Genomic DNA, 13,608 nt, shown 5'->3' on the forward strand with positions numbered 1-13,608 from the left:
AGAATGGATTGGCATTAAGCAGACAATGACTGTTACTTAAATTCAGAAGGAGACACAGATGCATGGTTTGGAAACTACAGGCCACAGTTCATTGCTACAAACCCTGCTTTCTTCTGGGCCACTCCTGGCTGAGACAGTCTAACAGTCTGGCATTTAAAGTGCTCCAGGAGCACCTCTGCCCAGCTGCCACATCTGGGAAGTGAGGAGCGCCTCTGCCTGGCTGCCACCCCCTATGGGAAGTGAGGAGCGCCTCTGCCCGGCCGCCCACTCTGGGAAGTGAGGAGCGCCTCTGCCTGGCCGCCCACTCTGGGAGGTGAGGAGCGCCTCTGCCTGGCCACTCCGTCTGGGAAGGGAGGAGCGCCTCTGCCCGGCCACCCCGTCTGGGAGGTGAGGAGCGCCTCTGCCCGGCCGCCACCCCGTCTGGGAGGAAGTGAGGAGCACCTCTGCCCGGCCGCCCCGTCTGGGAAGTGAGGAGCGCCTCTGCCCGGCCGCCACCCCATCTGGGAGGAAGTGAGGAGCGCCTCTGCCCGGCTGCCCCATCTGGGAAGTGAGGAGCGCCTCTGCCCGGCTGCCACCCCGTATGGGAAGTGAGGAGCGCCTCTGTCCGGCCGCCCCGTCTGGGAGGTGAGGAGTGCCTCTGCCCGGCCGTCACCCCGTCTGGGGGGAAGTGAGGAGCACCTCTGCCCGGCCGCCCCGTCTGGGAGATGAGGAGCACCTCTGCCCGGCCGCCCCGTCTGGGAGGTGAGGAGTGCCTCTGCCCAGCCGCCACCCCGTCTGGGAGGAAGTGAGGAGCACCTCTGCCCGGCCGCCCCCTCTGGGAAGTGAGGAGCGCCTCTGCCTGGCCGCCACCCCGTCTGGGGGGAAGTGAGGAGCGCCTCTGCCTGGCTGCCCCATCTGGGAAGGGAGGAGCGCCTCTGCCCAGCCGCCACACCGTCTGGGAAGTGAGGAGCGCCTCTGCCTGGCCACCCCGTCTAGGAGGTGAGGAGCGCCTCTGCCCGGCCGCCCAGTCTGGGAAGTGAGGAGCGCCTCTGCCTGGCCGCCACCCCGTCTGGGAGGAAGTGAGGAGCACCTCTGCCCAGCTGCCCCATCTGGGAAGTGAGGAGCGCCTCTGCCCGGCTGCCACCCCGTATGGGAAGTGAGGAGCGCCTCTGTCTGGCCGCCCCGTCTGGGAGGTGAGGAGTGCCTCTGCCCGGCCGTCACCCCGTCTGGGGGGAAGTGAGGAGCACCTCTGCCCGGCCGCCCCGTCTGGGAGATGAGGAGCACCTCTGCCCGGCCGCCCCGTCTGGGAGGTGAGGAGTGCCTCTGCCCAGCCACCACCCCGTCTGGGAGGAAGTGAGGAGCACCTCTGCCCGGCCGCCCCCTCTGGGAAGTGAGGAGCGCCTCTGCCTGGCCGCCACCCCGTCTGGGAGGAAGTGAGGAGCGCCTCTGCCTGGCTGCCCCATCTGGGAAGGGAGGAGCGCCTCTGCCCAGCCGCCACACCGTCTGGGAAGTGAGGAGCGCCTCTGCCTGGCCACCCCGTCTAGGAGGTGAGGAGCGCCTCTGCCCGGCCGCCCAGTCTGGGAAGTGAGGAGCGCCTCTGCCCGGCCGCCCAGTCTGGGAAGTGAGGAGCGCCTCTGCCCGGCCGCCCCGTCTGGGAAGTGAGGAGCGCCTCTGCCCGGCCGCCCTGTCTGGGAGGTGAGGAGCGCCTCTGCCCGGCCGCCACCCCGTCTGGGAGGAAGTGAGGAGCGTCTCTGCCCGGCCGCCCCATCTGGGAAGTGAGGAGCGCCTCTGCCCGGCCGCCCGGTCTGGGAAGTGAGGAGCGCCTCTGCCCGGCCGCCCCCTCTGGGAAGTGAGGAGCGCCTCTGCCCGGCCGCCCCATCTGGGAGGTGAGGAGCGCCTCTGCCCGGCTGCCACCCGGTCTGGGAGGAAGTGAGGAGCGCCTCTGCCCGGGCGGCCCGGTCTGGGAAGCGAGGAGCGCCTCTGCCCGGGCGGCCCCGTCTGGGAAGCGAGGAGCGCCTCTGCCCGGGCGGCCCCGTCTGGGAAGCGAGGAGCGCCTCTGCCCGGCCGCCCCGTCTGGGAGGAGAGGAGCGCCTCTGCCCGGGCGGCCCCGTCTGGGAAGTGAGGAGCGCCTCTGCCCGGGCGGCCCCGTCTGGGAAGCGAGGAGCGCCTCTGCCCGGCCGCCCTGTCTGGGAGGTGTACCCAACAGCTCCGAAGAGACAGCGACCATCGGGAGCCGGCCATGAGGACGATGGCGGTTTTGTTGAAAGGAAGGGGGGGGGAAGTGTGGGGAAAGGAAGGAGAGATCAGATTGTTGCTGTGTCTGTGTAGAAAGGGGTAGGCATAGGAGATTCCATTTTGTTCTGACTAGGAGAAATTCCTCTGCCTTGGGATGCTGTTGATCTATGGCCTTTCCCCCAGCCCCATGCTCTCTGAAACATATGCTGTGTCAACTCAGGGTTAAATGGATTAAGGGCGGTGCAAGATGTACTTTGTTAAACAGATGCTTGAAGGCAGCATGCTCTTTAAGAGTCATCACCACTCCCTAATCTCCAGTACCCAGGGGCACAAACACTGCAGAAGGCCGCAGGGTCCTCTGCCTAGGAAAACCAGAGACCTTTGTTCATGTGTTTATCTCCTGACCTTCTCTCCACTATTATCCTATGACCCTCCCATATCCCCCTCTCCGAGAAACACCCAAGAATCATCAATAAATACTTCATAAATTTAAAAAAAAAATAAAAATAAAAAAAAAAAAAAAAAAAAAAAATAAAGTAAAAAAGACTACTGACATAGTTAAATTCCCAGGACCCTCAGTTCTTAAAGAATGGACTGAATGGCTGATATCATCACTCACAAAAGTGTCTTGAACTTGATGGAGCTTATGTTTTGAAATAATGTTTATGGTTTTATGTTTTAATTCCATTTCTCCACAAACTTTTTGAAGTCCCTTCATATATACTTTGGAAACCATTAATACAATCAAGACAAAAAATATATCCGTCATGCTCCAAAAAAAAAAAAAAAAAAAAAAAAAAAAGTGCTCCAGGAATCTGGAATGGCTTCTCCTGCCATTCCAATTTCAACTACTAACCTTCCCGAACCTATAGAAAAACCAGTTTACTTGTTAACTTCTAAACACTTGTATTTCCTCAACTTTGTATTTTCACTCAGCCTCAAATTTGTATTTCACTCCACCTGCCAGAAATGCTTTTTCTTTCTCCTTTTTGCCCGAAGACTAACACAGATTGAATCTGATCTTATTTTGTTAGAACAGTCCCAGAATTCCCTGTGCAAAAAAAGATTTCTCCTTATACTGAATTACAGCCATCATCTATACAATTAATTTAACAAGTATATAATGCTTTGTGATATCTACAGTTAGCATTATTGAACTTCTCACTCTTTTATGCTTGTCTGCTAACTAAACTGAAAACACCTGTCTTTTTCTTTTGTTTCTCCCACAGTATCTTGTGGACAGCAGAATTTTAACTACCCTTAATTCTACAACATAATAGAGCATAAGCAAAATTCTCAACTGTCTACTGAAATCCAAGACGGCAAGTTAGCACAAAAAATAATGGTTCAATTAAGAGTTGACCTGGCATGAATACTATAAGTCTTTACATTAGTAAGAATAGCTTAAGGCCGGGCGTGGTGGCTCATGCCTATAATCTCAGCACTTTGGGAGGCCAAGGCAGGCTGACCACCTGAGGTCAGGGGTTCAAGACTAGCATGGCCAACATGGTGAAACCCCGTCTCTGCTAAAAATGCAAAAATTAGCCAGGCATGGTGGTGTACGCCTGTAATCCCATCTACTCAGGAGGCTGAGACAGAAGAATCACTTGAACCCAGGAGGCAGAGTTTGTAGTGAGCTGAGATTGTGCCACTGCACCCCAGCCTGGGCAACAGAACGAGACTCAGTCTGGAAAAAAAAAAAAAAAAAAAAAAAAAAAGAATAGCTTAGCATACCAGTGATGGGGGCAGGGGTTTCTATCAATTCTACCTGTTTACATGAGAAGCTGCGGAAATAAAGTCATAAAAGAAACGTTCTCAGAAGAACTCCTTCCATCCAAAGACGGAAGAAAAATGAGAGCATTATACGCTTTTTTTTTTTGAGACAGAGTTTAGCTCTTGTTGCCCTGGCTGGAGTGCAATGGTGCGATCTTGGTTGCAACCTCCGCCTCCCAGGTTCAAGTGATTCTCCTGCCTCAGCCTCCTGAGTAGCTGGGATTACAGGCATGCGCCACCATGCCCGGCTGATTTTGTATTTTTAGTAGAGGTGGTCTTTCACCATGTTGGATCAGCTGGTCTCAAACTCCTGACCTTAGGTGATCTGACTGCCTCTGCCTCCCAAAGTGCTAGGATTACAGGCGTGAGCCACTGCGCCTGGTATAAGCTATTGTTATAGTAAGAAAGGGATGTTCCAAATCATATATGCAATATTCACTATACCAGTTAGTTCAAATTCTTAATATTGAATTAAGTGTTCAAGAACTGTTTAGTCCTTGAATAAATAAGTGATCAATTCTCAACTATACATTTTCAATGTATAAAAGGAAAAGAACAGGAAACACAAAGAAATAGGTAAAGAACAATGCTGGAGGACTGAAGTTAGATCTCCTATTCCAGGTATGTTAGGCTAAAATAACCACTCACCTTGGAACTGAATCTACAGAGGATGAAGATGGGACCTTGGAAACTTGACAGTTTGCTGCGGCGGCCAGCTTTAAGGCAGATGATGGAACAGCACTTAAAGTCCTAGGTATATGTCGTGCATTTATGGGGGCAATAGAGTTTACAGTGGCAACTGATGAAGGTACAGTTAATCGAATGTTGTTCCCAATCAGAACCTGAGTTGTTGCAGAATTGGCAGCAGTTACTTGATGACTCAGTGCACTGTGGGAACTTGCAGTCTGTGTAATATTTGAAGGCTGTAACAAAGCTGAACCTGCTGTTGATGGACTTGTATGTACAAGTGCTGTTGGTGTAGTACTACTGAGGTGTAAGCCCTTGTATACTCCTAGAAAGAAAAAAAAATAAACATCTAAACAATGTACAACTTTGCTGTTTATATTATAGATATATGTTATAAATATAACCCAAACAATTTAAATGTCTTTATTCTTACCTGAGGCTGGAAGGACGCCATTCACCCCGATTCCAAGCACCACATCATCCTTCATCTTGAATCCCATCAGTTGTTCTGATGTCACCAAAGCAGAAGCAGCAAACTGTGCACTAGCAGAATCCAAAGTCTTAGAAACAAAACCCTAAAAAGAAAATACAAAAGAAATCTAATCAGTATTACTTAGTATCAAATCAATATCAAAGCTACACATGTATACCAAAATCAGTTTGAATATAAGTAAAAATGGCAAACCACTGAAATCTTTCTTTTTTAGTTAGTACCTTGAGATGCAACAGTAATTATATCTCTTTTGATAGTCATATATTTGAAAAGTGAAAAGTAATCTAAGTTATAAATTTTGCTTCATATGTGACAATATATAATATGTATAAGTCAATTACCAAAATAAGCCTTCTATAATGTGGAAACAGCAAACCTCCAACACAAAATGTTGGACAAGAAATATGCTAGTAAACATTTCAGTGATTTGCAAATCCATATAATGAATAAATATGTAAACTTCCTTCACCTAACTTATACACACACACATATGTATACACACACAATGAAAGGCACCTTTGGGATAAGATAACTATTCCTTTAGAAATGGAAGTAACAAAATATCACATAATTTAACCTAGAAATTGATAGGCCCCTCAACTTTTTAAAAATGTATTTTTCCTGCAAGATGCATAGAGACTCAAACCTCAGCCTTTATGCCCTATATGTGTTTAAATGGCAAACATTTATCATGCTTTAGGTTTAAAAGTTATCTCTTATAATTTTAAAAGTCTTAATAATAATTAACATGCCCAAGAGAATGAACTGGGTGGGGTTATACATTCAAGAGGTACATTAATGGACTACAGGTCAGACGGGAAGACAGTATCTTCATCTCATTTAACTAAGTGCTTTAGTTTTACTTTTTAAAATAGGGAGCAGAGGCAACAGCTTCCATACTCACCTGTAGTGTTCTTTCTAAACCCTGTATATTCAGGCGAAAGCCACTTTTCTGCTGGTTAGATGCAAGGTTCTATGACAACAGTTGGTAATTAGAGATGAACTCTGGTGGGAAACAATGAGGGATAATCATAAGACAGACAAATCCCTCACCTGTGATGTGTTGGTGGAGGAATTACTATTTGCTTGCTGTTGCTGAATTTGTGCAAGCTGCTGTTTCTGCATGAGTGCCAGTTGCTGTTGATGTTGCTGGTATTGTTCGGCTGTAAATGCTGAACATAAAATAAAGAAACACTTTATAAAAATGCCCAGCTGTCATGTATGTCTTACAGTACTAAAACAAAAATTCTGCATTGAATCTGTGCAAAATTGAAGCATCTGACAAAGGATCATGATCCTGCTAAAGATCACTTCCAAATGAAAATTTCTGCATTTCTGCTACCACATTTAACAAGAGTGGCATGAATTTAAAGAGAAAAAAAATTCAACTTCCTGAATTAAACACAGGAAAGAGAACTGCTCACTTCCCAAATTTCAACACCACTATTTTTTTTTAAGCTGTGACACTTGTTCTAGACAGTGTAGAAAGGTAATATCAGCTTTTAAAATCCATGGATTTGGAATTCAACTTTGCACTGAGCTTGAGAGAATATCTGATAATTACCATTTGGTTTCTATTTAATCCATATCTTCCCAAGGCATTCAGATGATCCCTAATGGCTCTGTGTATATATACTAATAGTTCTACATATTTTCTAATTGTAGTCATTAAAAAATTTTCCTCCATATGAAAGATTACAGTTGTTGGTTGGTTTATTGCCTTTTTTTTTTTTTTTTTTAAAGAACTCATCCTTTAAGTTTAACAGGAAGAAAAGAGGCTCCAATGTTAAGGTTAATTAATTTTCCCCACCCAATTAACCCACCTGGAAAAAATCCAGTCAATAAGAACGGAGTTGTTTATGTTGATTTACTGTACAGAATGATGTCTGAGGAAAGACACTGTGTTATGCTACTTATGTTTGTCTATGGAGAGCTCAGTTCTAAAAAAAACAAACAAAAAAATGTTCATTTATTACCCCCCCAAAAAAGTGTGTGCAGTTTTTAAAAAGGAAACCTTTTTCTCTTTTTTGCCAATTAAAAAAAAAAAAAAGACATACAATCACAATACCTCTGATTTTAAAGGCGTCTTTAAGAAGCCTGTGATGTTTGTTTGAGTAAGAATTATTTTAAAACAAAAAAAGGTTTATCATGCATCCCTGGCTACCAGGGAATCTATAAATCATGCACATTTCCTCAATCTAAAGTTTAATGTTTTCAAAATACTGTCACCTAATTTGTTGTTTAACTTCAGTTTGATAATTTAGTTAGAATATCACTTCAAGTTTTATACTTTTCACTTATATAACTCATGAAGAATCTTTTTTTATCCTCCAGGATATAGGTTCTGCCTGGTACAACTAGAAAATTAGGTTAGGTACAAATTCTGCCATATTTTGAATGGATCAGAAAACTGTGAAATAATATTCAAGAAAACCTCGTAAGTTATTAGTATCTACACAGGCTCTTATACTTGAGTTGAACTAAGTTCTTGGGCTACAAGGGCAAAAAATGTTGGAAATTGGTTTTCCTATTTTCTGTGTGTGTTAAAATCTGTTTAGTTGATATCTGCCCTTTGATGAGCTCCCTTTCCTACCATGTTCGTAATTCACAAATCTGCAATCTATAGAAAAGATTTTTATTGATAATAGAATACTCCCTAAATATTGACATAAAAATAACTGTCAACATGATCATTTCCATATAAACAGAAATGTGTTGTATCAAAACCTGAAGAAAATCTAAAACAAAGTCAATGCTGCCCTAAAACAATTTCATAGTTAATATTTCTCATGTTTAAAGAAAATCCACAAAAATTATTTAAATGTAATAACCCTTGATTCACTAGATACTTTTGCCAATATATTTTTGAGATTTACAGTTTAATTTCCTAAGTTTGAGTGTGTTGCCTAAGCCTTGGCTTTTCTAGTAGGGAATGCTCAGTAAATTTAAAAGCAAACAAACCATTTTTGGAAGGTCAGGTCATCACATATATAGAAAAACAATAATTTAGCATTCACTGAATGTCTATGTATTAAAGTCCATACATATGAAAGAAAGTATTCTTTTGTAGAACTTTGCTGGTGTGTGTGTTTAATTAAGCATTTATCAATAACTAATTAGTCAGGAATTTGAGACCACCCTGACCAACATGATGAAACCCCGTCTCTACCAAAAATACAAAAACTTAGCCAGGCGTGGTGGCACACGCCTGTAATCCTAGCTACACGGGAGGCTGAGGCACGAGAATTGCTCGAACCCAGGAGGCAGAGGTTGCAGTGAGCTGAGATTGCACCACTGCACTCCGGCCTGGGCCACAGAGCAAGACTTCATCTTAAAAATAAATACATAAATAAATAAAATGAGAATGAGATTAAATTAGGTGATCATTAAGGTCCTTTTCAGCTATGAGATGCTAAGGTTTTATATTTCTTCTGAGAAATAAAGTTCAATTCCTAAAGAAGGTCCCAGTGTGAATGAGTAGAAAAACTTGTACAAAGGTAGTAAATATGGGCAAATGAAATCTGAACCTCAGGTCATGATACCATTATAACCTGAAAGTCTAACCAAATGCTAAGTGGAAATAAGACAAAAATGACCACCCTCACCCTCTCTAAATGTCTATGAATGGATTGAGATATCAAGGTAGAACATTTTTAGGTTGTATGTCTACCTCCTGATATGGTATGAGAATCAAGTTTGTAATTCCCACAAAGGTGGGCAAGATGGTTGTTGTTGACAGATGACCAAATCTAGAGTCAGAATCCTTTCACAAAACCAAAAAATTTTGAGGTCAGGAAGGACTCTTAGAGATTGTAGGATTTCTTCCTACAACCTCATCTAGAAATGAAGAAAATTCTGAGGTCACACAGATGTAACAGTGGAAGGAAAAGAGAACCCCAAAGCAATGAGATTTTAAATTGAAAAATAGACAAAAATTCTTGGATTTAATATTTACAAGAAATCTAACTTCTGATGTACCAACAATATGAATCAAGTGCTTAAAAAGCCCGCATACATAGAGCACCTGACAAACAAGGCTCTACGCAAGGAGAATCCTATGTGTGGGAAAGGATTAAAAGCTCCAAATATTTAACCAGGAACGCGACTAGGAAAGGTAGCATGATAGGACTTCAACTGGGTGAAGGCCTTTATGATGCTGGAGGGGGAGCAAACTCACTCGGTATGCTTCCATGAGCAAACCAGGGACCTGCAGGTTTTAGTTTTAATTTAAGAAGGCAGTTTTTGGTTCAATACATAGACAAACTTTCTAACCAAGATCCTCAAATAACTCGATCTAGAAAGTTGTTGAATTTAGCTTCACTAGAAATACTTAGGCAGAAGTAGAAACTACCTTTGTTTTGGTAGCTTCTAAGTAACCAATTCTCTTGGGCAGAAATTTTTTTTTGAGACAGGGTCTCACTCTGTTGCCTAAGCTGGAATGCAGTGGTGTGATCTGGGCTCACTGCAGCCTTGACCTCCTGGGTTCAACTGATCCTCCCACCTTAGCCTCCCAAGTAGCTCTAGCTGGGACTATAGGCGAGTACCATTATGCCTGGCTAATTTTTGTATTTTTTTGTAGAGATGGGTGTTTCACCATGTTGCTCAGGCTGGTCTTGAACTCCTTAGGCTCAAGCAATCCACCTGCTTTGGCCTCCCAAAGTGCTGGGATTACAGGCGTGAGCCACTGCGCCTGGCCTACGACTCTTTGAGTCTACTTGTACTACAGGGAAGCCCTGGTACGGTACACCAGCAGCTGGAACAGCCTATAGTTCAGACTGCTGCTCTGTGCACTGCACTCTTATAGCTAAAGGTGATCAACTGAGATGATCAAAGGAGCGCAGCTGAGGGGAAAGTGATGGGTGCTAAGGAAACATTCAGCCGTGACAGACGGAGTTTAGATTACCAAAATGTACACTTTTTTTTTTTTTGAGAGGGAGTCTCGCTCTGTTGCCCAGGCCTCCCGGCTTCAAGCGATTCTCCTGCCTCAGCCTCTCAAGTAGTTGGGATTACAGGCGTGTGCCACCACACCAGCCTAATTTTTGTATTTTTAGTAGAGACGGAGTTTTCGCCATGTTTGCCAGGCTGGTCTTGAACTCCTGTCCTCAAGTGATCCACCTGCCTCGGCCTCCCAAAGTGCTGGGATTACAGGGGTGAACCACAGCACCCGGCCCCTCAAAATATATACTTTGTTTTTAATAACAAAATCAAAAGTAACCCCAAATGCCTAAAGACCCTGAATTAGAAATTTCTTTTAGTACACAGGCCAAACATTATTTTAATATAAAACAAAAGGTAAAATGATTCTTCACGTAGTTATTAAAGTATGATCTCCTAATTAGTGAGAATGAGTTGACAGGATTCACGAGCCTTATCAGCCATCTAGAAATCTAATTTGAAAACCAAAGTTTATTGTAATTCATTTGTTGGCAAACTATGACCAGATCTGACCTCATCTGGCTGTGAATGACTGAACATGAGATTATTTGCAGTCAAATATTCCTCTTAGTGTGAATATTCTTGCACTTTATTATATGACGATAGAACTATTAATGTATTTTACTACAGGTGCTACTCCAGACTCTGCTACAGATGTTATGTAATAATCCACCCTCTATAGTAAAAAAAATTCTGAGGCCGGGTGCAGTGGCTCACGCCTGTAATCCCAGCGTTTTGGGAGGCTGAGGCAGGCGGATCACGAGATCAGGAGTTCGAGACCAGCCTGGCCAATACAGTGAAACCTCGTCTCTACTAAAAAATACAAAAATTAGCCAGGCGTGGTGGCACGCGCCTGTAGTCCCAGCTACTCGGGAGGCTGAGGCGGGAGAATCGCTGAACCCGGGAGGCAAAGGTTGCAGTGAGCCAGATCATGCTACTGCACTCCAGCCTGGGCAACAGAGTGAGACTGTCTCAAAAAAAGAAAAAAAGAAAAAAAAAAAAAAACTTCTGAATTTTGGAACACATTTGAATAAAGTCAAGGTCCTGCAAATTCACAAAATCTTACAAAATATTCAGTGCTCAAATCTAGAGTTCCTTTTCCACAGTGAGATTAAAATGTTATGTTGCAAACTAAATTGCACTAAGTTATAGATATTAAGACTTGGAACATATCATTCTAACCATATATCTCTTAGTCGTTTATAAAAATAAACCAAATCTTTACTGCAGATATGAGAGCTCAGAAAAATAATTTGGAATGCTGGTGAAATTTTACTGGAAATTAGGAATTCACATATTGAACACAGAATTGTAGCTTAAAAATCACTTTCTGTTTCCAGTCTTTCTGAATTATATAAGGACTCTTACATAAGAGTCCTTATGCAAATGCATACTCAGTCACTGAACACTCAACTTCCCAAGGTGCTTTTGTGAGTATAAAAAAACAACAACTGTATTTGGAAACTGTCCAAAATCACCTATTAACTGAAGATGATTAAAAATATACAATTTATCCTTAAGTACTAAAACCTAGCCCCCAAATTTCCATATACACATATGGTCTTTCCCAGTTCCTTACCACTATGTTATCCTGCTGCATGGTATCCAGAGGACCAAGCACTCAACACACCTAACTCACACAATACTCAGGTATTAGGAAGCCTGATACCTGACTGCTCAGGCTACACAAATATGCAAAATAGTCAAGAGTGGGAAGGAAAGTAAAAAAGATTCTGAGTAGTTGAAACAGACTATAAACTCAGCTTATGAAAGCTCATGCACTTTACTAAAATGGACTTCTATTATCTTCATTTAGAATTTCCTATTTAACTTAAAATGAGAGTAGGCCAGGTGCGGTAGCTCCTGGCCTACTCCCAGCACTTTGGGAGGCTAAGGCAGGCGGATCACTTGAGGTCAGGAGTTCAAGACCAGCCTGGCCAACATGGTGAAACCCCGTCTCTACTAATACAAAAATTAGCTGGGTATGGTGGTGCGCACCTGTAATCCCAGCTACTTGGGAGGCTGAGGCATGAGAATCGCTTGAAGCCAGCAGGCAGAGGTTGCAGTGAGTGAAACCACACCATGGCACTCCAGCCTGGGAGACACAGTGAAACTGTACCTCAAAAAAAAGGCCAGGCACGGTGGCTCACGCCTGTAATCCCAGCATATTGGGAGGCCGAAACGGGTGGATCACAGGGTCAGGAGTTCAAGACCAGCCTGGCCAAGATGGTGAAACCCCATCTCTACGAAAAATACAAAAATTAGCCAGGCATGGTGGCGGGTGCCTGTAATCCCAGCTACTCAGGAGACTGAGGCAGAGAACTGCTTGAACTGGGGAGGCGGAGGTTGCAGTGAGCTGAGATCATGCCACTGTACTCCAGCCTGGGAGACAGAGCAAGACTCTGTCTCAAAAACAAGACAAACATAAAAACAATGATTGAATAATCAGAAATGGCTATACTATAACTCACATACTTGGCTTAAGTAGCAGGAAAGCTTATCAGCTGACTTGTATTTTACACAATAGTTAACTTCCAAACTCATAAACAAGTTGAGCATCTCTAATATGAACGTCTGAAATCTGACATGCTCCAAGAACCAAAACTTTTTCTGTGTTGACCTGATACTACAAGTGGAAAATTCTACACCTGGCCTCATGTGATGGAGCCACAGTCAAAATGCAGTCAGTACTTTGTTTCATGCATAATTTTTATTATTTATTTATTTTGAGATGGAGTCTTGCCCTGTCACCCAGGCTGGAGTGCAGTGGCTTGATGTTGGCTCACTGCAACCTCCGCCTCCTGGATTCAAGCGATTTTCCTGTCTCAGCCTCCCAAGTAGCTGGAATTACAGGCACCCACCACCACGTCTGGCTAATTTTTGTATTTTTAATAGAGACGTGTTTTGCCATGTTGGCCAGGCTGGTCTTGAACTCCTGACCTGAGGTGATTTCAGGCGATCTGCCCGCCTCGGCCTCCCAAAGTGCTGGGATTACAGGCATGACCCACCGTGCCTGGCCTGACTCTTCTGTTTTAATAATTTATGCCCAACACTGCCAGTTTTTCTGCTGGCATCAGACTACATCAGAGTTTCTTTGGTTAAATGCCAGAGAAAGTAGTCTGGTTTGTATGTGGGGGCCATGCTGTACGAAAATTAAAAATTATCTTTAAAATCACAATTACTACTGAATGAGGTAAGATGCTTAACCTATGAATAAAGTGGCAATGCAGGCACTCATGCTGTAACAGGACCAACACATTCAACTTCCCCTATTCCAGGCTCACTCTGGAGAATATATTCTTTTAGTAAATTGTATTTAGAATTCTGTATAACATTTGAGCTGCTTCATTTTCTCTCTTTTTTTTTTTTTTTTTTTTTTTTTGAGATGGAGTCTTGCTCTGTCGCCCAGGCTGGAATGCAATGGCACAATCTCGGCTCACTGCAACCTCTGACTCCCAGGTTCAAGCCATTCTCCCTGCCTCAGCTTCCTGAGTAGCTGGGATTAC

The 13,608-nt window shown here is 44.0% G+C and overlaps 1 protein-coding gene across 4 annotated transcripts in view; it reads right to left on the reverse strand.

The window, feature by feature from the left end:
• Nucleotides 1-13,608, reverse strand: part of EPC1 (enhancer of polycomb homolog 1) — a 112,180-nt gene that overhangs the window by 2,024 nt on the left and 96,548 nt on the right. For 2 of the 4 annotated variants that reach the window (XM_054436374.2, XM_054436372.2), the window contains exons 11-14: nt 6,221-6,339; nt 6,072-6,140; nt 5,108-5,249; nt 4,636-4,999 (exon numbers count right to left, since the gene is read on the reverse strand). In XM_054436374.2, coding sequence (XP_054292349.1) covers nt 4,636-4,999; nt 5,108-5,249; nt 6,072-6,140; nt 6,221-6,339 — 694 coding nt within the window. The remainder of the gene's footprint in view (nt 1-4,635; nt 5,000-5,107; nt 5,250-6,071; nt 6,141-6,220; nt 6,340-13,608) is intronic. The other 2 variants (XM_054436375.2, XM_054436373.2) reach the window with 1 other exon arrangement.

Source organism: Pongo pygmaeus, chromosome 8, assembly GCF_028885625.2.
Source record: "Pongo pygmaeus isolate AG05252 chromosome 8, NHGRI_mPonPyg2-v2.0_pri, whole genome shotgun sequence".
In the NCBI taxonomy this organism is placed as follows: domain Eukaryota; kingdom Metazoa; phylum Chordata; class Mammalia; order Primates; family Hominidae; genus Pongo; species Pongo pygmaeus.